At 33.4% G+C, this 26,995-nt stretch overlaps 1 protein-coding gene across 4 annotated transcripts in view; it reads left to right on the plus strand.

Annotated features, from left to right (window-relative positions):
- Positions 1-26,995, plus strand: part of CDK13 (cyclin dependent kinase 13) — a 104,170-nt gene that overhangs the window by 10,499 nt on the left and 66,676 nt on the right. For all 4 annotated transcript variants that reach the window (XM_064487713.1, XM_064487714.1, XM_010979067.3 and 1 more), the window contains exons 2-5: positions 14,687-15,346; positions 21,106-21,276; positions 22,810-22,949; positions 24,428-24,598. In XM_064487713.1, coding sequence (XP_064343783.1) covers positions 14,687-15,346; positions 21,106-21,276; positions 22,810-22,949; positions 24,428-24,598 — 1,142 coding nt within the window. The remainder of the gene's footprint in view (positions 1-14,686; positions 15,347-21,105; positions 21,277-22,809; positions 22,950-24,427; positions 24,599-26,995) is intronic.

Raw genomic sequence — 26,995 nt, forward strand, 5'->3', positions numbered from 1 at the left:
TTTTAGTGTTGTGTTAAGAATGTAAAGAAAAGGAAGTACACTTTTATAATCACAAAACATTTCAGTGTTATGTTATTTATTTTTTCTAGTTTTAAAAATAACCATACATTTACTCAAATTTTAAATGGAACAGTCAGTGGTCGTTAATATATTCATAGAGTTGTACACAGCCATCACCACTAATTTTAGAACATTTAATCAAACCTGAAAGAAACTCAGTGTCTATTAGTAGTGACTCTGCAGTCCTACCTCCCCGAGTCTCTGACAACCACCAATCTACTTTCTGTGTCTATAATATTCCCTGTTCTTGACATTTAATATAAATGGAATCATACATTTTTTGATGTTTTATGACTGGCTTTTTTCACTTAAGCAGAATGTTTTTAAGATTCATGTATGTTAGCATAGATCAGTACTTGTAGCATGTATCAGTACTTCATTCTTTTTTTGGCAAAATAGTATTCAATTCTGTGGATGTACTACATTTTATTGTCATTTGATGGATATTTGGGTTGTTTCCACTTTTGGCTATTTTGCTCCTTTCAACATTTTTACTCCTTTCAATATTTGTATACAGTTTATGCATGGAGTATGTTTTTATTTCTCTTGGGTATATACCTAAGAGTAGAATTTCTGAGTTGTATGGTAGGTCTATTTTTAACATTTTAAGGAGCTGCCAAACTATTTCCAAGGTGGCTGCATAAATTTTTATATTCCAACCAGCAATATTATTAAGGTTCCAGTTTCTCCACATCGTTGACAGCTGTCTTTTTTGCTCATAGCCAACCTGTTTAAAGTGCTATCTCATTTTGCTTTTGATTTTATTTCCCTTATGACTAATAATGTTGGTCTTATGCACTAATATTTTTTATCTTTGGGGGGGAAATGTTTATTCAAATCCTTTACTCATTTTAAAATCTGATTGCCTTCTTATTGTTGAATCTTAAGAATTCTTTATATATTCTGGATACAAGTCTTTTAATGTGACTTTTAACATTTCTCCTTCTCCTAGAGAGATGAACTCTTGTATTTGGGAGAGTTAACTTTTTGTACAAAGAAATGAAGTCTTCCCCAAGTAACTTGTTGGTAACTACTTGGGCTATTTTTAGTGGTGTAACTTTGGGAAAGTCACTTAGCTTCTGAGACATTGTCTATGTACTCAGAAGAAGAAAAATTTTAAAAAGAATTCCTAGAGCAAGGTGTCAACAGAACAACCAAGAAACTAATAATTGGATTGGCAGATCTTGTGCCTTGAGTTAGCTGGGTAGATATGTAGTATAAAGGAAAACACAAGGACTTAAAAATAATACAGATGTGGATTTAGGTGCTAACTCTGGTGCATTTGTAGCAGAACAATATCAAGCAGTTTATTTACTTATCTTTTTTGAGGCCTAGTTTTTCTACTTGCAAAATGGGATAAATAATTCCTATCCTAATTAAAAAACCGGAAACAACCTAAGTACTCTGAATAGGGAAGCAGTTAAATAAATTATGGTACAGGTATATGGTTTGCAGATGTTTTCTCCCATTGTATCACTTTGTTGATGTCTGTTAAGCATAAAAGTTTAACGTTTTAATGAAGTCCAATTTATTTTTTCTTTTGTTGCTTGTACTTTGGTGTCATATCTAGGAAGGCTTTGCCTGATTGAAATTCATGGAGATTTCCTATATTTTCTTCTAAGCTTTTTATAGTTTTAACTCACACCTTGGTCTTTGATCTGTTTTGAGTTGATTTTTGTGACTGGTGAGAGAAAGTGGTCCAGTTTCATTCTTTTGTGTGGGTAGCCAGTTGTCCCAGCACCATTCATAAAAAAGACTATTCTTTTCTTCATTGAATTATATTGGTACCCTTGTTAAAGTTATAAATTATGATTATGAATGTGAGGACTTATTTCTTGACTCTCAATTCTGTTCCATTGTTTCACACATCCATCCTTATGCCAGTACCGCACAGTCTTGATTATTCTCACTTTGCAGTAATTTTTGTTACTGCAGGAAGTATGAATCTTCCAACTTTGCTCTTTTAGATTGCTTTGACTTTGTGTTTTAATTTTGGAGGACAGGGTGGCAGGGAGATCCTTTGCATTTCTACGGGCATTTTAAGATCATTATGTGGAAAAAAGGCAGTTAAGGATTTTCATAGGGACTGCATTGAATCTGGAGATCAGTTTGGAAGTATTACCATCTTAATAATGTTACATCATCTAATACATGAATGTGGAATATCTTTCCATTTATTTAGATTTCCTTAATATTTTCAGTGGTGTTTTTGAGTTTTCAGGATACAATCCTTGCACTTTTTTATTAAATTTATTCCTGGGCATTCTCTTTAAGGCTCCTGTAATGGGAATGGGCATGCAAGTTGATTTTGATTGTCCATTGCTAGTGTGTAGAACTACAGTAGATTTTTCTATATTGATCATTTATCCTGCCATCTTGCTGACTTGGGTTTTTTAAAAAAAATTTTCTTTTTTTTATTGAAGTATAGGCAGTTTACAGTGTTGCATCAATTTCTGTGTAAAAACCTTCTCTTTTATTTAATTTTTTTGGCGAGAGGAGGAGGAGGTAATTGGGTTTATTTATTCTATTTATTTAATGGAGATACTGTGGATTGAACCCTGGACCTTGGGCTTGATAATCATGCGTTCTACCACTGAACTACACTCTCCCCCCGACTTGTTTATTAGTTCTAATAGTTTTTTTTAGTGTATTCCTTAGGATATTCTATGTACAAGATATGTTATCTGCAAACAGTTTTACTTCTTTCTTTCCTAGTCTAGTTTTTTTTCTTGTTGAATTGCAGCAGCTAGGATTTCAAGTACAGTGTTGATTAGAAGTGGTGAAATTAGACTTCCTTGCCTTGTTCATGACCGTATAGGGGGAGCATTTAGTCTTTCTTTACAGAATAATTTTAGCTGTGAATTTTTCATGAGGGCCTAGTTTCATTTTTTGATTAAGGTTGTTTCCCTCAGAGTCTAATTTTTGGTGTAAAAAAAAAAATTCTGGGTGCTTTGGTTGACCCTTACAAGCCTGTGTAATTATCTATTACTGTCCTATGGGCTAGGAAAAGAGAAAATCTATTTTGTAGTATGTGTGTAATGATAGGCCATGTCAGTTTCCTCATAATACTATGCCTGAAGAAACATTCCAAAATGTTTTGTTATGGAAAAAATATGTATTAATGTTGATAATACTCCCTTTACCCGACTTGGGTTACTTAAGCATTCACGATTTTCTAAATTAAATTCTTTTAAGTTAAGCAGTTGGTGTACTGGAGTGAAAATAAATTGGCATAACTTTTTTCATTGTCATTAAATACAGTGACAATGTAAAAAACAATATAAAAATACCATACATTTTGATTTATAGTAATTTTTGGTAGTGTTCATCTTTAAACTTTTCTGTTGGTGTTTATCCTTAAATTTTTCTGTATTTTTTAGTTTTTTACAATAAAATTGTGTTACTTTTTTTAACCTACACTCTCTTTATATTTAAGACATATGAAATGCTTGAAAATAGTACAGAGGCATAGAGGAGGTGAAAGCCAGACTTTTTGTCCTTTTCATTTGCATTGCCTTTCAACTATGTAACCATGTAGGTAGGTTAGTGTACATCCTTTTCCTGCATGTATATTCACATATAAATTTAAGTACACATAAACATTAAGAATATTCTTCTTGCCATAAATGTTAGTTTTTGCATACTTTTTTGGTTTAGCAGTGTGATTTGAAGATCTTTGACAGTGGCTACCTAGAATTCCATAATGAAATTTATCAAGCTTTATTTTACCATCGAATTTTGGGCACTAAGCTGTTTTTTTTTTCAACTTTTTGATATTATATACCATCCTTTAAAGGATATTTCTGTAATAACTTTGAACAAATATGGAAATGTTTTATAGGGTATATTCTTTAGGTGAAATTACAGATAAAAAACATTTGATAACTTCAATTTAAAAAAGAGAACTGAGGTAAATTGACCTTTGGCTCTGGCTTGGAGCTGCTCTCCTTTCTTCTTATGTGAATTTTTTTTTTGAAATGTCAAATATTTCTATGTATAAAAAACAACAACAAAGCATTTGATAGATATTACCAAGTTGGCCTTTTAAAAAGGCTTAATTAGCAATTTTATATTCCCTCTGATAATTGATGTGAGTGGCCATTTCTCTGCATTCTCATGAATTCTTCATATTTTCAGAATTTCTATTTTGGCCATTCTGATGGATGTAATTTTGTTACCAACACTTTATTTTGCCTTTTCTGATTATGAGGGAGGAGAGAGCATTTAAATTTTTTAAATGGCCATTTGTATTTCTTCTGTGACTGAATTATTTTTCTAATAAAGAAGATCCTCTAGTTACTAAAAAGAAGGAATAAACATAGAAAAATTAATTTTGCTCATTAAATCCCTATGGGATAATGGATTTAAAATGTTTGGTTGTTAATAAAAATAATAAATTCATCTCAGTGTTTATGTGAAGAAGCTAATTAACTAAATGTAATTCTGTCTCCTAAATCTTCTTAGTTTAAGTAGAAATTTATCAGTGGGCCTATGCACATTAGTTAACCACCTGGATATCAGTTACCCAAAGCATTCTGCTAGTATTTGCAGACATTCAGAGAAGTAGATAATCTGTTCTTTACTTTTATTAATCAATTCAGTGAGTAGCTTTTGACTCTTATTACATGCTAGACATAGTTTTAGGCACTGAGGTTATACCTGTAAACAAGACAGGGATGGAGGAGAGGAGTACATATGTGCTAATTTATCTTTCTGATGAGGGAAAGTCTCACTATGAAGTTGATAATTAAATGGAGACCTAAATGATGAGAAAGAGCCAGCCATGTGATAATCTAAGCATCCAAGGAAGATATACGTTTTAAGGTATCAAGCCAAGAAGAAGCGTGACCTTCTGAAGACTTGAAAAGAGGCTAATGTTGCTGGAGCCTGCTGAGTGAAGGAAGGTGAAATAAAGATGAGAGGCAGTTTGGGTCTGTGGATCACAATCCACAAGATTTTTTTTTTTTTTTCTGAATGTATTGAGAAGCCGTTGGAGAGTTTTAGGCAAAGGCATGGCATCATCCAGTTTATGTTTTTAAAAAACAAAGACAAAATACAAGGCACTATGTAGCAAGTATTATATGGTTTCAGCAAATGAGGTTACAGAGGAGATGGGACTTCAGCTTGACCTGTAAAGACAGATAATAATTAAATAAATGGAGGGGAAGAATGTAGTATGGTTTGGTAGCAATAAATAATGCCTGGCTTCCAATTGGAGGACTTGCACTTGAGTATTGACTCTACCTTTTCATAGCTCCTGACATCTAAATAAATTTCTTAACCCTTTTTATCTTAGTTCTCCCATCTGCTTTCTCTGTGCTTTGGTTGATATAAACAGCAAGTCAAAATATCTAAAATACATTCAGATATCTAAAAATCATTAAGAATGATAAAGATCTAAAGAAGGATGCAGATAAGGCACTATAGGGATTCGAAGAAAGGAGAGCTTGCTTTTTCACTGGAATTGGTGGTACGGCTTTATGAAGAAGGAAGGACTCTTGAACTAGGCCTTGAAAGATGGATAGGACTTCAGTAGAAGATAGAGGGGAAAGGAATAATCTCTGTAGGTCAATCTGTAGGAGTTAAAGTCTTTGGAAGCATTAGGCAAATTCAGAACTTGATAAGGAAAGATAAGTTAGGATCAGACAGATCATGCAGCACCTTGATACTAGGCTAAGGAAGGTGAATTCTATTCAATGGAAGTACTATCAGCAGTGTACTTGATTCTGCAAATATTTACTGAGCATCTACTGTTGCCAGGTCTATGCTAGTCAGGGCTATGAAAATTCAGTGATCTCAGTTTAGTTGGAGAAGACAGATTATTTATTATTTTACTGAGATATGAACAAAATGTGGTAGGATTATTGCTCAAGGAACATCTCCAGCTGTCCAGCATAATAAGGGAAGGCTTTATAGAGGTGTGGTAGACATTGTGCTTTGAATATGAAATATCCCTTTGCTTAGCAGATGCAATAGGTAAAGAGGAATGTGAGAGAAACAGTCTAGGCCTGGCACTTTATGTGTTTTGGGATGACTGGCCAAGGTCTTCATGTGCAGTGCAAGACTGTGAAGAGTTTTGGTAGAGGGGTAACTGAAAGGTGGCAGTATGAAGAGTAAATTGGAAAGGGTAGAGACTCGAGGTAGGGAACCTGGTAAGAAGACTGTTACACTGGGCCAAGTAAAAGATGGTGTAGGACCTAATGTGAAATAGTAGCTCGAGGGGAAAAGAGCCTGGAAAACTGGAAAGATGCTTAAGATGTAGAATTGGCAGGACTTGGAGATCATTTGGGACCAGGTGGAATACAGAATGACTTCTGGATTTCTGCTGTTTCAGTGGATACCATTGCCTGAGGATAGGGTATATTTAAGGAGAAAGGGGGTGGATTTGGAGAGGAAGCCTAAGAGCTTCAGCTGTATTGTATTGAGGTGCATGTAGGATAGTTGGGAGGGGAGAGGATGACTTGGAGGAGAAATAAACATTTAGGTGATAATTTAAGCCATATAGAAGTGTAAATTAAATAATCATGGGAGAATGATTATAGTGAAGAAGAGGAATCTTAAGGAACACTGGAAAACAACCATAGAAGTAAAAAAAAAAAAAATCTGGGGAAAAAAGGTAATGGAGGTGGTTGGAAAGTGTTTTTTAAGGGTGTAGTTAACATTGTTATCATAGATATGGATATTTTTTCTTTGTTTCTTTTTTCCTTTTTTTTTTTTTTCTTTTTTCCATCCAAGGGCAGGTCATTGTTGACCTCAGTACTTTCAGTAAGGTTATATAAGCCAGATTATAGTGGTTTGAGGCATATATGGAAGGATGAGAATTTGGCTGTAATTGGAAGGATAAAGATACAGTATCAAGATACCATTGTTTCCTTGTTTTTTCTTCTCTGTTTCAAAAGATTTTAGAGTTTTGAGTTATTTATTTCTTAAGGGGAAATAGTGAATGGACAGCAAAGAAAGAGTCACAGTAATGGAGTAGCTATAGAGGAGCCTAGCATAGTGCATCTCAAATTATAATGGGGAATCCTACTGAAATGTAGATTCTGAATCAGAAGGTCTGGTTTGGGGGCCTGAGATACAGCATTTCTGATAAGTTCCCAGATAAGGCTGATACTGGTGATTTGTGGACCACATTCTTTGAAGTAAGGATCTAGAGAATATGGGATTGATAGCAGTATAGAGGAGTTAGCCTTAGATAGGAAAGGGAACACGTTTACTCTGAGATCAAGTAGAATATAAGGTGGCTAGAGATAACAGATTAAGTTTGCAGGCAGGAAACATACCTATAACCTTTGTTTTTTCTGTGAATTAGAAATAAAGTGATTTTAATAAAAGACTGGGAATGGAGTTGTGAGCTTGAAGAAAGGTGTGGAGATTTGGAATAGTTATTTAAAAAAAGGAGAAACATGAGTGAATTTGACGCATATAATAATCTCTGAACAGTGAGGATTAGTTGGGTTATGATGTCTGTAGAAATAATTGGAGCAAGGAGACACTAGGTATGGGAAAAGAACAGTTATTTTTAGGATGATAAGGTAACCTAGAGGAGAGATCATGAGGTTTGAAATAAGACAGTGGCCTTGAGAATAGAAGAGGAAGGTGTGAATAATGGCCCTCCTCAAAGATATCCATGTGAATTTGTGATATGTTACTTTATATGGCAAAAGGGACTTTGTAGATTTAAATAGACATCTTGAGATGGATAGATTATCCTGGATTGTAGGTCTATGTTAACACAAGGGTTTTTGTAAAAGGAAGCAGAAGCTTCAGAGTCAATAAAGGCCATGTGATGATTGAAGCAGAGGGAGAGAGGAAATGGGATGATGGAAGCAAAGATCAGATGTTCTGGGACCATGAGCCAAGGAATGGACAGCCTTTATAAGCTGGAAGAGGCAAGGAGGCAGGTTTTCCCAAGAGACTGCAGAAGGAATAAAGCCCTGGTGACATGTTGATTTTAGCCTGGTGAGTCTGATTTTGGACTTCCGATCTACAGATCTGTAAGATAATAAATTTGTGTTTAAGCCACTGAATCTGTGAGTATTTTGTTACAGCAGCAATAGGAAACTGCAGGATAGTATGGATGTAAGGGAATGTAGAGTTAGAATCAATAAAATGAGACAATTGGTGGCATGTGGTATAGGCAATAGAAGACTAGAACGATTTCTAAACCTGGGTAAATGGGTGGAAGAGAGTGGTGAATTTAAAAATAGAGATGGGCAAGGAACAGATGCTAGAGGAAGGTGTTCACTTTGCATGTAAGTATGGATTACATATGGATTAGTTTGGAAATGAGATAAATTTAATACTGCCATAGTACTTTTACAGTTAATAGAGCTGTTAGGTTATAGTGGTTATAGTTGCATGGCAACTATTATAGAACTATTTAGAGTTTTGACTGAGGCTGATGAAAGAGATGATTGAGAGAAACTGGTTTTTGAAAACTAATGCCACTTTATATAGTGCTTTTTTTTGCAGTCTGGGAAGCGTTTCACCCCCACTTTATTGAGATATAATTGACAAATTAAATCATAATATATTTAAGGTATCAACAGTGATGATTTGCTATATGTATATATTATGAAAGGATTCCCACAGACAAGTTAACACATTCAATACCTCACATATCTACTTTTTTTTTTTTTTTTTGGTAAGAATACTTAAGTTCAACTTTCTAAGCAAATTAATTCTAATTATACAATACAGTGTTATCAGCTATAGTCACTATTTTATACATTAGATTCTCAGACCTTATTCATTTTATAATTGAAAGTTTTTACCATTTTTACCAACTTCTCCCCCATTTCCTCTACCTTCTAGCCCCTGGTAGTTACCCTTCTATTCTTTCTTTCTATGACTTTGACTTTTTTTTTTAAGGTTCCACATATAAGTGATGCCATTCAGTATTTGTCTTTCTCTGGCTTCTTCCATGTAGCATAACACTCTCTGGGTTCATCTGTGTTTTCACAAATGGCAGGATGTCCTTCCTTTTTTTTTTTTTTTAATTTAAAATTTTTTTATTTTAACTTTTTTTTAAAAATTGAAGTATAGTCAGTTTACAGTGTTGTATCAATTTCTGATGTACAACATAATGTTTCAGTCATACTTATATATATATTCCTTTTCATATCCTTTTTCATTATAGTTTACTGGATTTCCTTCTTTTTGTAAGACTGCATAATATTACACATCTGCCCCACATTTTCTTTATCCATTCATCTGTTTATGGACACGTAGGTTGTTTCTGTATCTTGGCTGTTATGAATAGTACTGCAGTGAACGTGGGGGTACAGGCATATCTTGTTTTATTGTGCTTCGCAGATACTGTGTTTTTTTTTTTTTTTTTTAACAAATTGAGGGTTTTTGGCAACTCTGCCTTGAACAAGTCTATTGGCACCATTTTCCCAATAGCATTACTTTTCAAAATTAGGGTATGTACATTGGGTTTTTAGACATAATGCTACTGTACACTTAATAGGCTAGAGTATAGTGTAAACATAGCTTTTATATGTACTGGGAAATCAAAAAAATTGTGTGACTTGCTTTATTGCAAATTTACTTTATTGTGGTGGTCTGGGTATGCCTGTACAGATACCTCTTTGAGTTGATGGTTTCATTTCTTCTGGATGTATACCCAGAAGTGAGACTGCTGGCAGTTCTATTTTTGACTTCTGGAGGAACTCCCATATAGTTTTCTATGGTAGCTGTGTCAGTGTACATTCTTATCAACATTGTACAAGGGTTCCCCTTTCTCTGCATCCTCACCAGCATTTGTTATCTATTGCCTTTTTGATAATAGACATTCTAGCAGGTGTGTGGTGCTATCTCATTGTGTTTTTGAATTGCATTGCCCTGATGCTTAGTGATATTGAGCACCTTTTCAGATACTTGTTAGCCATTTGGATGTCTTCCTTGCAAAAAGTCTATTCGAGTCCTTTGACCATTTTTTAATTGGGTTATTTGTTTTTTTGCTATTTGAGTTGTATGAGTTCCTTGTATATTTTGGATATTAACCTCTTATCAAAAATATTTTCTCCCATTCTGTAGGTTGCCTTTTTGTTTTGTTGATAGTTTCCTTTGCGGTGCGTGCATTTTTTTAGTTTGATGTAGTCCTACTTGTTTTTGCTTTTGATGAATCATTGCCAAGACCAGTGTCAAGGAGCTCACCCAATATTTTTTCTTCTAGGAGTTTTATGGTTTCAGATCTTGTGTTCAAGTCTTCAAGCCATTTCAAATTGATTTTTGTGTATGGTATAAAATAGGAGTCCAGTTTCATTTTTTTGCATATGGCTTTCTAGTTTTCTCAGCACCATTTATTGAAGAAATTATTCTTTCCCCACTGTAGATTCTTGGCTCCTTTGCAGAAAATTAATTGGCCATTTATACCTAGGTTTATATCTGGGTTCTCCATTCTGTTCCATTGACCTGTGTCTCTGTTTTTATGCCAGTACCATATTGTTTTGATTACTGTACCTTTGGAATATAGTTTGAAATCAGAAAGTTGATGCCTTTAGCTCTGTTCTTATTTTTCAAGATTGCTCTGGCTGGGTAGTATGGATATTTAAACAATTCTTTCAGTCAATGAGCACGGAATATCTTTCCATTTATCTGGCTTTTTCAGTTTCTTTTACCTCCTTGGTTAAATTTGTTCCTAAGTGCTGTATTCTTTTTGATACTGTTATACATGGGATTGTTTTATTACTTTCTCTTTCCAGTAGTTTGTTGTTAGTTAAGAAACACGACTAATTTTTAATGCCGATTTTTGTGTCCTACAGCTTCAGTGAATTTGTTTATTCCAACAGGTGTTTGGTGGACTCTTTAAGGGTTTTCTGTCTGTAAGATCATGTCATCTGCAAACAAAGAAAATTTTACTTTTTCCTTTCTGATTTTTATGCCTTTTATTTCTTTTTCTTGCCTGATTGCTCTGGCTAGGACTTCCAATACTCTGTTGGATAAAAGTGGTGAGAGTGGGCATCATTGGCATCGTTATTTTATTCCTGATCTTAGAGGAAAAGCTTTCAGCTTTTCATTGTTGAGTATAATGTTAGCTGTTTGCTTGTCTTATATAGCCTGTATTGTGTTGAGGTATGTTCCTCCTATGCCCAATTTGTTTAGTTTTTGTCATGTTGAATTTTGTCAGATGCTTCTTCTGCATCTACTGAGATAACCATATGGTTTTTATCCTTCATTTTGTTAATGTGGTTTATTACATTTATTGATTTGCATATGTTGGACCATCCATGCATGGGAATCATTTTCATACCTTTTTTGGGGGGGTTAGCAACAAGTTTTTGAAATGTACATAGCTGCTACTAGCGTATGAAATAAGCAGGGTGGAAACATTAGGCTAAAAAATATTGTGAATAGTGGCTACTCTATGAGACATCACATGTATAGAATATTTCTACCATCCCAGAAAGTTCTGCTGGGTACTGCTGTTCTATATTATTTTATATAATGGGAGATTGGATATTATTATAGTAAAATTTTTAAGAGTCAGTGTTTGCTAATTAGGCACAATTTCAGAGGACCTGGACTCTTGGAGAGATTGTGTGATACAGTCTAGTGAACAGTACACCATGCTGTCTCTCTAAGGAACACCAACCTAATTGACAGTGAGAACTAACCAGTTGAGTTTTACATACTCAGTTTTTATCCTGATTCTTTTTTTGTGTTATATGAATTTGTGAAACCTTCTTAGAAACGTAAAAAGGTCTTCTAACTTCTTAAAGCTATAACCTCTATACAAACAATAAAGTTTGTTACAAACAATAAAGTTATATACCTCTATATACCTATAACCTCTTACAAACAATAAAAACAAATGAGAAACAGGTAATATATGTTCACTGTAGATTCTACAGTATAGAAATATTAGAAAAAACATTTTTAAAAAGAAGAAAAATCTTACATATAAAACAAGGACTTGCTATCTACGATCCATTTCAGTTCTTTTAGTAAGACATGATGTAATTCATTATATAGTCTTAGAGATCCACTTCTTTCTTACCCTCATAACTTTGTATGACTGAAGTATTAGATCATTAGTAAAAATGACCTAAATGTGAGGTTTGTATTTTTACTTAATTTTAGATTCCCAAAATATGTCTGTTAGAAATAGTAAATATATAATTGAAATTGATTAGCAAATATGCAGTATCTGAAAGAATACAAGTTAACTGGGACATGAAATTTTAAAAGTTGAGGAACTTTTGAAGAGAGATAGAAGAATTAGAGAAGAATGAAATGTGTGTCTAGAAGAATTCAGTTGGTATAGAGATCAAATACCATAAAAATGTCATTTGTGGAATATCCTTTTTATAGATAAAAAATATTTTCTCTTTACTGATAACTTTCTTATCCAGATTCTGTAAGAAGAGTTCTGTAAGAAGAGTTAACTGTGTTGGGATTTTATCTTTGTTTTCTTAAGTAAGGTTTACTGATCATAAATTTCTTAGTTAAATGTAATTTGTGTGTCTGTATGAAACTGATGACGAGAATCATGCTAGTGTAGGAAGGTTGGTTTAAGAAAAGTTCTGTGCTGTTACCTGTGGTGAGATGACATTCTGTTCGCTTTCTGCGGCTGTGTACCTTGCTGCTGCTCATTAGTATCTGATCAGGGGATTGAAACATGACAGAGTAAGTGCTCTTGTTTTGAGTTCCAGGAGTTTAAAGGGAGAGGAAATTAAAAGTGTGGCAAAGTGTTTCATATTATGATACTTTTGGTACCTATATTAAAATTACCTAAGATATTTTATAACCAACATATTACTTTATATTTAGCCAAAGAGCTCTCATTTTCCATGAAATATTGTAAGCTTTCTTTTAATGATTGGTATTTATGAATTATTTAATGATAGGCAATTGTTAGATTAGAATGTTTTCCAAACCAGTGTTCCCATTAATCTAAAATAATGTTACATAAGTGCTTTATGTATAGTATGGAGTTTGTATGAAACATTAGCTCAGTGCTAAACATTGTTGGCCCTAGGTACATCCTGAAATATTTCTGAGAGAATGATGGAGAAGTCGAATTTGTAGTTGAGTTTGTCCTAAACCTAATCATCATTTTGTCTTCATACTAGAATTGTAGAATGTATTGCATAATATTTGTATATATTACATAATAATGCCAGATGCAAACAAAAATTTCCAGTTCTTCCTTTTCACTTCCTACTTTAATTATGGATTCCTAGGAGTTTCTTTGCTTCATTTACCCTCTCCCCATAACTTTTACAAAATTTCAGTAAGAGTTATCTTCATGGTAGTGTGTTGAATGTGACTCTGCCTACTTTAGAATTAAAAGATCTGGGTTTAAGACTTGGCGTACAGTTTAAATCAGGCAGGGTTCTAGAAGGAGACTGAATCCAACTCAGATGGTTCCATAGATTTTAATGGAGGACCACAGAGATAGGGGTGGATTGACAGAACCAACAGGGGATGTGTTTACTAGTTGTAGAGGGAAGCTAGAAGGGGCAAGGAAAATATAGCGTCATTAGAACCTGGTGAGAGATGTGGAGGAGGTGCCTGACAGAAGCAGTGGTGGAAGAGGGACACAGCTGTCATGAGATGTGGCCTAGAGGAAGGAGGGAGCTGGGAGGAAATAAGCTAGCCTTTCTCTGCCTTTTGATCTGCCAGTGATGGACAGCACTGGAACCCAGAAGACGTATCTGTTGAGGTCAGCTTCCTTGGGCACAGAGTAGGACAGAAGACCATTGGAGGGATAGGGTTGTGGCAGTAAGATAATAGCCAATACAACTACTAACGAGTTTGGGAGTGACTTCAGGTAATGGTTTAGATTAGATTTCTTATCTATAAACTGTAGATACTTCACTGGTGTTGATATGGGGATTAAATGAGCCATGTTAAATGTGTCAAAGTACTACAATAGTGCCTTTGTCTTGTATTTGTTTAAAGTTTTGATAAGGTGTGGATTTGAAAAGCTCAGCTTCATTTCACTTGGTGCTTTGCTGCATTTGTTCTGAGAAACTTTGGTTGCCACCATACTTTTGAATATATGTTTGGTTTTGTGTTTTCCAGTGATTTTTGAGAAGTGAGTTGCAGAGTCATTATTAAGTAGTTCCCAAGATTTAAAGACTTTTTTTTTTTTTTAACTTACTGCCTAATGGTAGGCTTCGTCTTTTTCACTCTTGGTGTAGACAAAGCATTCCTTACTCCTGAATTTATGGATGGGGGTGCTTTTGAGATATAGAAATTGTCTCCCTGGTAAAAAAAATTGTTCAGACTTCACCCTACTGCTTCTACCATTGGTGTATCCTTGTTGCCTGCTTATATTTTCTTGAGACGGCAGTGATGCGTTGTTACAGTTTTTCCTCCTGATTCTTAACAGTATTTCTTCTCACAGAGATCTGCTTTCATCCAGTCTTATCTTTGAGCATTCGTAGGCCAGACCAAAATCAAGCAATAACGCTATTTTCAGGAAAAGTACAGCTTGTACTATACTGAAAAGCACTTTTTGTTTTTTAGAAGTCATCTTATAAGAACTGTATTTATGATTTTGAAATTAAATAATTTCTGTTTTGTTTCACAGACTCAAGTTAACAGTTTCTGTACATTTCAAACTGAACTTTTTTGAATTACTGACTAAATCTTAATTGTTTTCCACTAGACGGTCTGCCAAATCTCGAAGCAGAAGCCCATATTCATCTAGGCATTCAAGATCTCGTAGCAGGCACAGACTGTCTAGATCCAGAAGTCGTCATTCTAGCATTTCTCCTAGCACACTAACTCTGAAGAGTAGCCTGGCAGCTGAATTGAACAAGAATAAAAAAGCACGAGCTGCAGAGGCAGCACGAGCTGCAGAGGCAGCGAAAGCTGCAGAAGCAGCTAAGGCTGCCGAGGCTGCTGCCAAAGCTGCCAAAGCTTCAAACACTTCCACTCCTACCAAGGGGAACACAGAAACTGGTGCCAGTGCGTCACAGACCAACCACGTGAAGGATGTGAAGAAACTTAAAACTGAGCATGCACCTTCTCCCTCAAGCGGTGGAACTTTAAAAAATGACAAGGCAAAGACAAAGCCACCTCTTCAGGTAGCAAAGGTGGACAATAATTTGATAGTAGATAAAGCTACCAAGAAAGCAGTTGTAGTTGGAAAGGAGAGTAAATCTGCTGCTACAAAAGAGGAACCAGTATCTCTTAAAGAGAAAACCAAACCACTTACACCAAGCATAGGAGCCAAGGAGAAGGAACAACATGTGGCTTTAGTGACCTCTACGTTACCACCGTTACCTTTGCCTCCCATGCTGCCCGAAGATAAAGATGCTGATAGGTAAGTGCAAAAAATTTTGTCAATGGCTACCTACAGAAAAAGATATGAGTTTGAATTGAGAAATGATTTGACCTCCTCCATCCTACGTTAAAAAAAAATCTCTATTAAAAATGAACTGTAGGTAAATGAATGAATTTTCTTTATTGTGTACATCTTAAAACGAAGCACATTGCTTGGAGGATAACAAAAATATAGTTTATGCTAAGAATTCCAGGTAAAATTTGCCATTGTCATGGGATACAACGTATAATTCAGTTTGAGCTTGGGAATTAGAAATGCCAATACTTTCTTCGGCTGAGTGTGCCTTGATGATATTATCAGAGACAGGACATTTTATGAGAGCGTCTGCCTTGGGTGATAGAGAGCATGTATCTTGATTATTTCTAGATATTTTCAGTGGCCTTATAAGTTTGTTACTTAAGGTGGCCTTATAAATTTATCACTTTTTAACCTTTTATTGACTCAAGTTTTTGCAATTAGAGATTAATTACATACTACAGAAAACTTATACTGTGTTTATGCTTTTAATGTGTTTACAAACTTTTACTGTGAATATAAGGGGTATGGCTTTTTAAAATTTTTGAAACATTTTTATGAGAATGAATGTAAGAGTAACTTTGTAGTTTAAAAGAGTTACTGCTTTGTAGTAAATGTAAGAATGTTTCTTAAATGTATGTTAGGATAGAAGCCTAATGCTATTATTTGGTATCTACCTATTGATTTAAGCTTTTTCATTTTTATTTTTATGAAGAAATTATAGTTGTCCCCCCCTGCACACTCTCTATTAAAAAGCAACTATATAGGCAATTTTCCTAGCTGACATCTGTTTAGAATTTGAAAACAAGTGGATAGAAATACCATATGGGCAGGTCTTTCAAGTGCTCACTTTGGCTAGCATTATGAAAATTTTATAATTTAAAAGAAACAGAAAATAAATTGTAATTTCTGTGTTTCATGCCTTCTGAGGCATCTTTTTTCTACAATCAAAAATGTTGCTGAGGGACCGCATCCAGTTTAATCAGGTATTACCCAATCATACTACTCTAATTGTGGTGTGTGCAGGTTTGACTGTCCTCTAGGAAGACTGAGGGTTCACAGCAGTTGTGATTTGTGATTTTGAAGAGTACTGGAATAGACTGTCCAGCACAGAGAGCCATGAGTCCAGAATTGAGCCACTTAGTGAAAGAATAACCCAAGTGCCGAGAATTTAGTGATTCTGGACCAGTGAGACTGATTGTTCTCTACTTTATTCTTCACATATGCTTTAGGGGTAAATTTTTACTGGTGATGTTTTTAAGAGCTCAAGAGGTACCCAAGTGACTGTTTATGGAGGATATTCTTTGTGCATCTGCTTTTAATAAGATGGTGGCACATTTCCTACTTGATCATTAAGAATTTTTTTGGACTCACTTTTTTTTCTGTCTTTTCTCCTTTTCTCTTTTGTTGTGTTTCTACTCTTTTTGCTTTAAATGTGTTTGTATGTTTCAAGGATGTAGAAATTTTTTAAGACTCCTGAGTACTACTGTTGATACGTGTGGCCAAAGATTGATTCAGTACCAGTTACAGCCACTCTTCTTTTTGATACTCCAAATTTGACTATCTGGATTATCTGATATTTGGCCAGTGGGAACTCCTTTAAGCTAACTCCTTTGCCCTTTTGAAGTGATACTGTTTATTTGAGTGCTTTCTTGCTTCCTAGCCAGACTGTATCTTTTAAGCTCACATTGAACTTTGCTCCTCTCCCAGTCCTGGAATCCATTACTCTCCAAAAATCATAAGATAGATTGTTTATAAGTTTTCATGTAATAAATCATTTTCTTTAAAAAATTAGGATCATACCATGCATAATATTCCTTGACTTTTTAAAAAAAAATTTAGTATGTTGGAGATTTTTCCATGATGGCAGAGATAGGTTCAGTATTCCTATCCATAGGGGTGGATTCATCACTCTCTTATTAACTAATTTGCTGTTGATTAATGGATACTTAGATTTATAATTGTTTGCTATTAAACTCTCCTTAATACTTTAGTATATTATGCACATATGAGCAGTTTTTGTAGGATAGTGGCCAGGTCAAAATATCATTTAAAAATTTGATAGAAACTGCCAAATTGTGTCTTAATAAGACTGTGTACCAATTTATGCACCCAAATGTATGAAATTGCTTCAACAACACTTAAGTATTGCCAATTTTGAAATTTTGCCAATCTTTAAAATATGTGATTAACTTTGCATTTTTATGATTATTGAGACGTAGCATCTTTCTGAACATATGTTGGTTGTCTATTTTTTTCAATGAATTGCTTGTTCATATCTTATGCTGGCTTTTCCTTAAGATTATTATCCTTTTTCTAATTGATTTGTAGGTATTCCTTATGTTAGGGATCTTGACTTGTGCCTCTCAGAGTCTGTTACTTGTCTTTGACGCTTATTTGTTTTTGACTATATGGGTGTTTTCCATCAGATCTGTGATTTTTTCCTTTAAAACTTAGGGATTTATAAAGTTTTTAAAGGTTAACTCATCTCACAGAAATTTGGTTTTGGTTATTATATGAAGAAGAAAGAAATGATCTGATTATCCCATCACCCTGTGGGCTAGTTGTTACTAATATAATTTATTGAAACTAATCTATCTCACCAATTTGTGGTGCCATTATTTAAAATTGTTACAGATACATATATGTTTCTGGACTCTTTTCTATTAACATGTTTTATTATTCCTTTGCCAGTGCCCCCCCCCCCCCTTTTAAACTTCTTTAGATGCATGGTATATTGGCTCTCAAATTCAAATTTCTGTTATAGGGGTAGGCAGGTCATATAAAAGTAAAGGGATGGAGTAAATTACTGATCAGTGAATAGCCTGGCCATTAAGCCTCAACTTTGATGCTACTGTAAATGAATTTGGGCCCACTGTTGGCATTTTTTGCCTTTATTCTTAGACAAATTTTATAGTCATTCAGCTTGTCCAGTTGTGTTTTAAAACCTCTTGCTTGATTTTTGTCTGGGACTTGATTAAACATAATCATGATTTTGGAGACTGACAGCTTTACAGTATTACAGTTTCCCAGATGAAAACATGGTTTCATTCATTCTGATCTGGTTTTATGTTCGTAAGTCAAATGTTTGAATTTTCTTCTATTGATCTTATATATTTCTTAAGCCATTTTATTGTTTTTTGTTGCTGTAGTATATGGAAATCAAAAAAAATTATATCGCATTTCCTGTTTGGTTTTTTAAAGTATTCAGTGAAAATACAATATTTTTAATTATATGGTATTATTATTAGAAATTAATATTTCATTTCTCTTAAGTCTGGGGGTCTTGCTGTATGTGCTAATTCATATAATGATATATTTGAATATAAGCAGTCTTTTAAATTTTAAATTATAAATTATAAGTAAAATTAAGACCTCTAGTAGATACTGACAGGTATATATAGAATAGATAAACAAGTTTATACTGTATAGTACAGGTAAATATATTCAAGATCTTGTAGTAGCTCATGGTGAAAAAGAATATGAAAATGAATATATGTATATTCATGTATGACTGAAAAATTGTGCTGTATACTAGAAATTGACACATTGTAAACTGACTATAACTCAATAAAGAAAAATTCCAGAAGGTGTGGAATCTGTATTAAATCTCTCCTCCCTCCAACTCTATGCTACATGTTTATTTAAAAAAAAAAAAAAAGACTTCTAGTCCACTCTCATGTTGATTTGAAGTGTCAGATAAATGTGAATTTTTGACTGAAGCCTAATTATAAGTTAGAGCCTACAGTTTTCTAAATAAATTATTTTAAATGGGCTTATTTGCAGACAGAGTTCAAGTCGTACCTTTTCTAGAAAGAAGCTTTTACTGTCTCTCAGTCCTGAGTTAGGTACCCTTTAGTACCATGTCACTCTGGAAATCAGTCTGTATAGTACTTTATCCTGGTCCTTACCTAACTGTCTTCCAAAAGACTGTGGGCTCTTTGAGAGGAAATGTATTTTAATGTATTTGTTAATTTTTTTTGTTGTTAAACTCCAGTGACTTATATAATACCTAGCACATAGATGTATATAGTCAAAATTTGTTGAATGGAGGAACATTGGAAAGGGGGCTATATGACACTATTACTTTAAAAATAAAACTGTAAACCAATTTCCTTTTGAGCTTGTTTTTCCTGTTAAAGCTTATCTTCTAGTGAGTACCATGAGGTTATGAAGAAAAGTCACAAATTTATTGATAAGTAGTTTTTATCAGATGATATTAAAGATTAATCCATTTGTTGTACAATAACATTAATATTCAGCATGAGTGGAAGTTATAATTAAAATGAAATGATTTACATTGATAGCATCATTAGTAATTTCTGACCACAGCAGTGTAATCTCACTAATCTTTTTTATTGTGGGACTCATAACTGTTATGAAAGTATGTGAAGTCCAAATTTTGTTATCAAAAAATTAAAAAATTCAAAATATCATATTATTTAACAGATTTTGTAATGTCTGGGAGGTTTAAAATAATCAGTTACCAAATTAAGGTAAACTTTAAGAACCTGAGTTCTTCATTCATTAAAAAGTAAAGAACTAAATAAGCTTAAATTTCACCTATAATTCCAATAAGCTAGAGTCTTTAAAAAAATTTAAGAGAATCTAATCATTGTCTAGTTAAGGAAAAATGATCTCTAAAAAGGGATGAAGCTAAATTAGTCTTTTGTGATTATTTAAATGGGCAAGATAAATAATAGCATGTATTTTTGAAATTGAAGTATAATCAGTTACAATGTGTCAATTTCTGATGTACACCATAATGTCCCAGTCATGCATATAATATATATATATTCATTTTCATGTTCTTTTTTCTTAAAGATTATTATAAGATATTGAATATAGTTCCTTATGCTTTACAGAAATTTTTTAAAATCGATTTTTATATATAGTGGTTAATGTTTGTAAATCTCAAACTCCCAAATTTATCCCTTCTCAGCCCCTTTTCCCCCGATCGGCAACCATAAAATTGTTTACTGTGTCTGCAAGTCTGTTTCTGTATTGTAGATGAGTTCATTTGTGCCTTCTTTTTTCTTTTTTAGAATCCGAATATGAGTGATATATGGTATTTTTCTTTTTCTTTCTAGCTTGCTTTACTTAGAATGACGATCTCCAGGTCCATCCATGTTGTTGCAAATGGCATCATTTTATTCTACAGCATGTTGTTTTATTTATTTCTTACAACAGAGCAACTTTTTGTCTCTCTACAGGAATCAAACCAAATGCTGTAGTGTAAAATTAATGAATTCTCCTATAATGCATGACTAGTTGACTTTCAGTTTTAATTTACAATTCTATAGTAATTTTATATCTTTTTAAAAATAAACTTTTTTAGAACACTTTCAGATTTACAAAAAAATTGCAGTATTACAGAGGAGAGGGTCCTCATATATCCTGCATTCAGTTTCTTCTTTATTAACATCTAATATTATTAGTATGGTAATTTTTTTTTTTTTACAATTAATGAACCAATGGTGATACATTGTTAGTAACTAAAGTCCGTACTTTGTTCAGATTTCCTTAGTTTTTGTCTGATTCTGTATCACTTTCACTCCCAAATTTTATATTTTTCAGTTGAATATAGTATATTATTTTGACTGGAAAGTAAAGAAACTCAACTTTGTCTTTTGCCTTCGCTTGTTACTTAAATGTAAGACGTAACTGCATTTTAATTTCTCATTGAAATAAATTTTTTTTTGGTCTGACTCCTTTGTTTTTAGCTTACGAGGAAATATTTCAGTAAAAGCGGTTAAAAAAGAAGTAGAAAAGAAACTACGATGTCTACTTGCTGATTTACCACTGCCCCCTGAGCTGCCAGGAGGAGATGATCTCTCAAAGAGTCCAGAGGAAAAGAAAACAACAACACAGTTACATAGTAAAAGGAGGCCTAAGTATGTGCTTGCTTTTTACCTGCTCTTAAATTGGCCAGAGATGATTTTGGATCATTATAAAATACAAAATTAAGATTTAAAATAATAAAAAGTGTGTTTATTCTTTCAACTTAGGTATATGAATAAATTCTATTAGAGTTTTGAAAAAAATTTTCTCCTAATTGCCTGAGTACCTATTCAAAATGACTAATAAAACCAAATATAATTTTCTGTCTCAGTTTGTAATGTTATTAATTTCTTGGGGGTATTGTATGTGTTAAAGAAAATTTCTATAATTAAGATACTTAAATAATACAGAAATATTGAATTTGGACAAGGCAGAAGTCAGCATTCGGTGAGCCCAAACAAAATTAGCAATGGGCAAGCTGCTGTGTTTTCCTTTGCTTTTAGCTCCATTTGTTCCCATAACTAAATTCATTCTTCATTTTGCAAGAGGTGGAGTGGAAGAAGGTTTGAATTTGAAATCTGTATCCTAAATTAGCTTCAAGTAAGTGCCTAGAGATGTCTCTTTCCCTTGAAACCTGTTCATCAGTTAAGGGGGGAGAATGTTGATTTTTTTTTTTTTTTAAGTTCTACTTAACCAAAGGAAAGTGTAAGTAAGACTTTTAGTTAGATCTTATTTTAGAATTGCTGTACAAGTAGTGCAATAATGTAAGTAGTGCAGTAAGGTAAGAATATGAGGTGAGGGGGAGGGTATAGCTCAGTGGTAGAGTACATGCTTGGCATGCATGAGGTCCTGGATTCAATCCCCAGTACCTCCATTAAGAAAATAGTAATGAAAAAGAAAGAAATTAAAAACAAGAAGAATACAAGGTGGTTTTCTAGTGTGGAGTAAAAACTAGAAAACTTAAAATAGTCTCTCCTTGAGTATTGTAGCTTTAGTCCTTAAATTTCTATTACATACCAGAATGTTAAAATACTACAAAATTACATATCTTTTTGAAGAATGTCAAATATTTATCATATACATAATACACACACTTAAAGTGTGGATTCCTAAGGGTTGCTTATATTAGTATTTTTATACTCTCTTAGACTGAAAATCTTTCTGATGTTTCTATTTTTAAGATAATTTTATCTAGTCTTAAATCTAAATTTGTCATTAGGTTTTATAGTTAGATTTTTGGTAATGTTTATTATTAACCTTTTGATTTTTGAAAGATATATATGTATTGTCAATGAATATAAAACTTTCTAGGGGTAGGTTAGAGAACTTGGACTCTATACTAGTGTTGGTTTTATCCACTCACTGAAAAATTACATTTTATTTCTGAAAATCCCTCATAACAAGCTTTGCTTCTTCTCTTTCTCACTTTTAGTGTTAATCTACAGAAGAAGAGTTAGTATGGAGAAGTACTTTAATGATAATTTATAATACTAACATACAGTGTTACTTGTCTTAGATGATCGCAAATAAGCAAGGGTGAGGGGAAATAAAGGATATAAGATTTGGTGGAGGGTGGATATTGAGTATGAAACAGTTTATTCAGTTTGCTTGATTGTATATAAAAACTTCAGAACTATATTTGATAGAATATGTGGGCCTCGCTATGGTGAAATCAAAGAAAAAGATATTGACTGGGGAAAACGCTGCGTGGATAAATTTGATATCATCGGAATTATTGGAGAAGGTACCTATGGACAAGTTTACAAGGCCAGGGATAAAGACACTGGTAAGAATGCCAAATGCTTTTGATCTTTGGGCCTGTGAAATGTACTTATTTGTGTTTCTCTTCTAATGCATACATTGAGGAATTTTCAGGAAAAAAGTTAAATTCGAATTTATGCTATTGTTTCATCTTGTTTTTCATTTCATTTTATATATGCACTTATGTAAGATATGAGTACATACAAGAGGGTATATATACTTATTTGTTTTTTTAAAGTGTTTCTTTAGTATTTGTGATGTGTAGTAAGGGGGATTTAGGTTTCTTTTCTTTTGTTGTGAGTAAATTTTTACGTTGTTAGTAGTCAGGAGGGAAGTATCTTGACTTTAGTTAATTTTGTTGTATTAGATTTCTGTGCCACTTTTATTTTGGCCAGAATATTTTTTTTCTTTAGAAATTACCCTTTCAGATCATAATCAGATAATCAGTCACCTGAGAGAAAGATTTAGAAGACCTTGGAGCAGAGTTAAAACTAACTGTCAGAGGCCATGTATTTTACTAAGTGCTTACAGTCAGTGTTTAATCTTAATTTATAATTCCTTGTTGAAATAACCCAAGAGATAAAATAGCATAGCTGTTTGAGGCCACTTAGTATAAGGGAGACTACTGTCTGCTTAGAAACTCCTGAAAGCAGTTATAGCATACAGTAATAGCATAATGATGATTCTGCATTATCAAAAAGATTAAATTATAAAATAAGGAACCATACTGCATTGTAGATTCCTATTAAAAATAATCAAATAAGTTTAAATGATTAAAAGGAAAAACGTCCTTCTTTTGGAAAATTTGTAAGTACGGAATTTCTCTTTTTTCCTCCATTGAAGTGGAATGAACAAACCTTTATTATAGTGGATTTTTTCTTATAATAGGATTTCTGTATGTGTGTTTTAATATTTAGATTATCTGATACAAAACTCACTCATACATAAATTATGAGGCCATTTAATGTAGTGGGAAGAGTATATACTTTTGAAACAGCTAAACCAGATTTTGAATCCCAGTTTCTCAATTGGGTAACTGGGCATCTTTGGACAGCTTAATATAACTGAGCATATTTTCTCACCTGCACAGTGTCCAGAGTTTTCTCATCTGTTCAGAGATATTTTATGCATGTATAAGCATATTACGTATATTTATACTTCCCTTTTCATTTAAAAAACAGTAGTGTAATATGTCTACTCTTCATTTTCTTGTTTTTTTTCATTTCACATAGCTTAGCAAGCATAAAATAACAATGCATATAGACCTATTCTATCTTTTTAAATAGTTGTATGGTGTTGCATAGTTTGATAAATATTCCATAATTTATTTAACAAGAGACTTCTTGAACCATGAACATTATAATTTGGTATATTGGAAACTAAAATATATTTTGTGGGTTGTAATTTCAAGAGGTAGGAACAGAAGTTATCAATTAAAATAAATTTAAAATGTCACTTGGTTTTATTAGCTGGTAATCTGATTTTTATTTAATTTTCTAATAGGAGAAATGGTAGCCTTAAAAAAAGTACGTCTAGATAATGAGAAGGAAGGCTTTCCAATCACAGCAATTCGAGAAATTAAAATTCTCCGGCAGCTTACCCACCAGAGTATTATCAATATGAAGGAAATAGTGACTGATAAAGAAGATGCTTTGGATTTTAAGAAGGATAAAGGTATGTGTATATTTACATAACCTATTTTGTGTCATCGTGATATTGCTAACTTGTAGATTTTGATACAGATAGTGACCATTTGAGTAATTTGTAGGTACATTAAACTATTGCCTTAATATCAAACTCCATATTTAAATGTAGTTGAATTATTTTATATGTTTTGCTTTCATGGTTTCTGAGTCACCTAGATAAACATCAAAGCATACTTACTGGTATTATTCACTAATACTAGTTGTTTTTTTGGACATCAGTGCATGATTTTTAGTCTTCACTTTTTAATAATTGAGAAATAGTTTATATAGTAGTATTAGAATATACTTATCTTACATTTTAAATGTTACAATGTCTTAACATAGAAGGAAACTTTATAGTAGGCGTATGTGTTATTTCTGAAAGTGTGGAGGCAAAAATCTTAACCTGAAATTGCCTTTAATAAATCGTAGTGGTATATGGTTGACTTTTAGCAAAAAAACTGAAAGGAAATTAGTGTGCTTTTTAAAGTAGTTATCATAGGGTATATAAAATACTCTACCTCCAGTAGAGTTTAGATCTTCAATGTAAGATTTTGGAAACAAGATTGACTCCTTTATAATTGGTGGTTTTCAGAGAGCAGAATTTTTTTTCAAGTAAATCTAATATAAAACAGATTAAAGTAGGTATGTCCTGATTGAACACGGTACTTAGCATCCTCCTGTCCCCAACTACACCCATCCACCATCTTATTCTTCTGGGAAACACAGATAATAATATGGTAACCATTCTGTATGAAGGAACCTCTGTTTGAAAGTATTCTGTATGACCCATAGAGATCATCAGAATCATCTTTTTCATTGACATTACTTCTGTTAGGTGTTTTGTTCTCTCATAATAGAGCCCATATTCCCTAGCCTGACTTTTCAACCCGGTTTCTCTTTCTCATGTTATTTCTCATTGCTTCTTACTGTGTAATAGAAAGGATACTGGTTTGACGTGGGTTAGAATGTCTGGGATTTGTGATTTAGCTTAAGGCCTTTAGCCCTTCTGAGCCTATTATTCCTTCATCTATTAAAGGGAAACATTGTTTCTCTTACCACATAGCAAGAATTAGATTAAGATTTTATGCATGAGGGTGGTGTGCAAATATATTTTTCATTAATCTTGTACTATAGCCAAAGTAATATAAAGTAATATAATTGCTTGCCTCCAGACTGGACCCTCCTTTTTTGAACAGTAGGATCACATCCCTGCCTATTTCTCCAACCCCAATCCCGATCAATTTTTCTGATTTCTTAACTAGCTGCAGTCATACTGGTCTTCAGAGTCGTCAGATATGCCAACACACTTGTCTGCTTTAAAGTCTTTCTTTACACTGGTCTTAAACACACACACACGCACAGACACACACACACAACACACGCTTTGAATGGCTGGTTTTTCATTTTCTAGGTCTTAGCCTGAATGTTGCTTTATTCGTTAGTGAGGCCTTACTTGACCAATCTTCCTACTTTCTACTGCACTGCCTTTAAGAAAACATGGTTAAGTGGTATCATGAAGTCATGGGTACATTTTTGTGCAAAAACTTAGAGATGTTAAATGAGCTTTTTCTGAAATAATCGAGAGAATGGAGGAGAGACAAACTAATTCTAAATTTTTTTCCTGAAGGCAGGGTATAGCTCAGTGGTAGAGTGCCTGCTTAGGATGAATGAAGTCCTTGGTTCAATCCCCAGTACCTCCATTAAACAAACAAACAAACCGAATTGCCTTCCCACCCCCCACAAAAAAAGCTTAAAATAAAAAAAAAAAAATTTTTTTCCCTAAAGCTTTTTTCATCTTTCAGGCAGTCCCATCTCTTTTTGATATCTTTGAGGGGATCTTTGAATCTTTTTGTCTGTTTTTCAGTCTTTTTTGTTAGTGTGGAGGTGTTTTGTTTCAGATAAAGCTAGATCTTTAGTTTCTGCAGTGGGATACAAGTACTTGTATTAATTTACACTGAAATAATGGTATCATTTCAACAAAATAGTATTTTGGTACTTAAAATTAACAAAACCAGTATTAAAATTACTGTGTACAAATTAAGTTAGCTATAATACTTTCAATATTAGTATTTGTTTAATGAGGGAATTTGAGTAATCTTTTAATTTGAAATAGAAGGAAACTGTGTCAACATATTAAGGGCCATATATAAAAAGTCCACAGCTAGCATCATTCTTAGTGGTTAAAGACTGAAAGCTTTAAAGACAACAAGGATACAGTTTTCCCCTACTATCCAAAAGTAGAGTTTTCTGTGAAATCTTTGGTAAGCTCAAGTAGCATAAAGCAAAGAAGCAGTTCCCTTAGGATACATCTTGCTAATGGAATCACAGAATAAATCAAGATAAAGCACAGGTGCTTACAGACACAGTTTAAAGCCATGGTGAC

The sequence above is a fragment of the Camelus dromedarius genome, chromosome 7 (assembly GCF_036321535.1).
Source record: "Camelus dromedarius isolate mCamDro1 chromosome 7, mCamDro1.pat, whole genome shotgun sequence".
NCBI lineage: Eukaryota > Metazoa > Chordata > Mammalia > Artiodactyla > Camelidae > Camelus > Camelus dromedarius.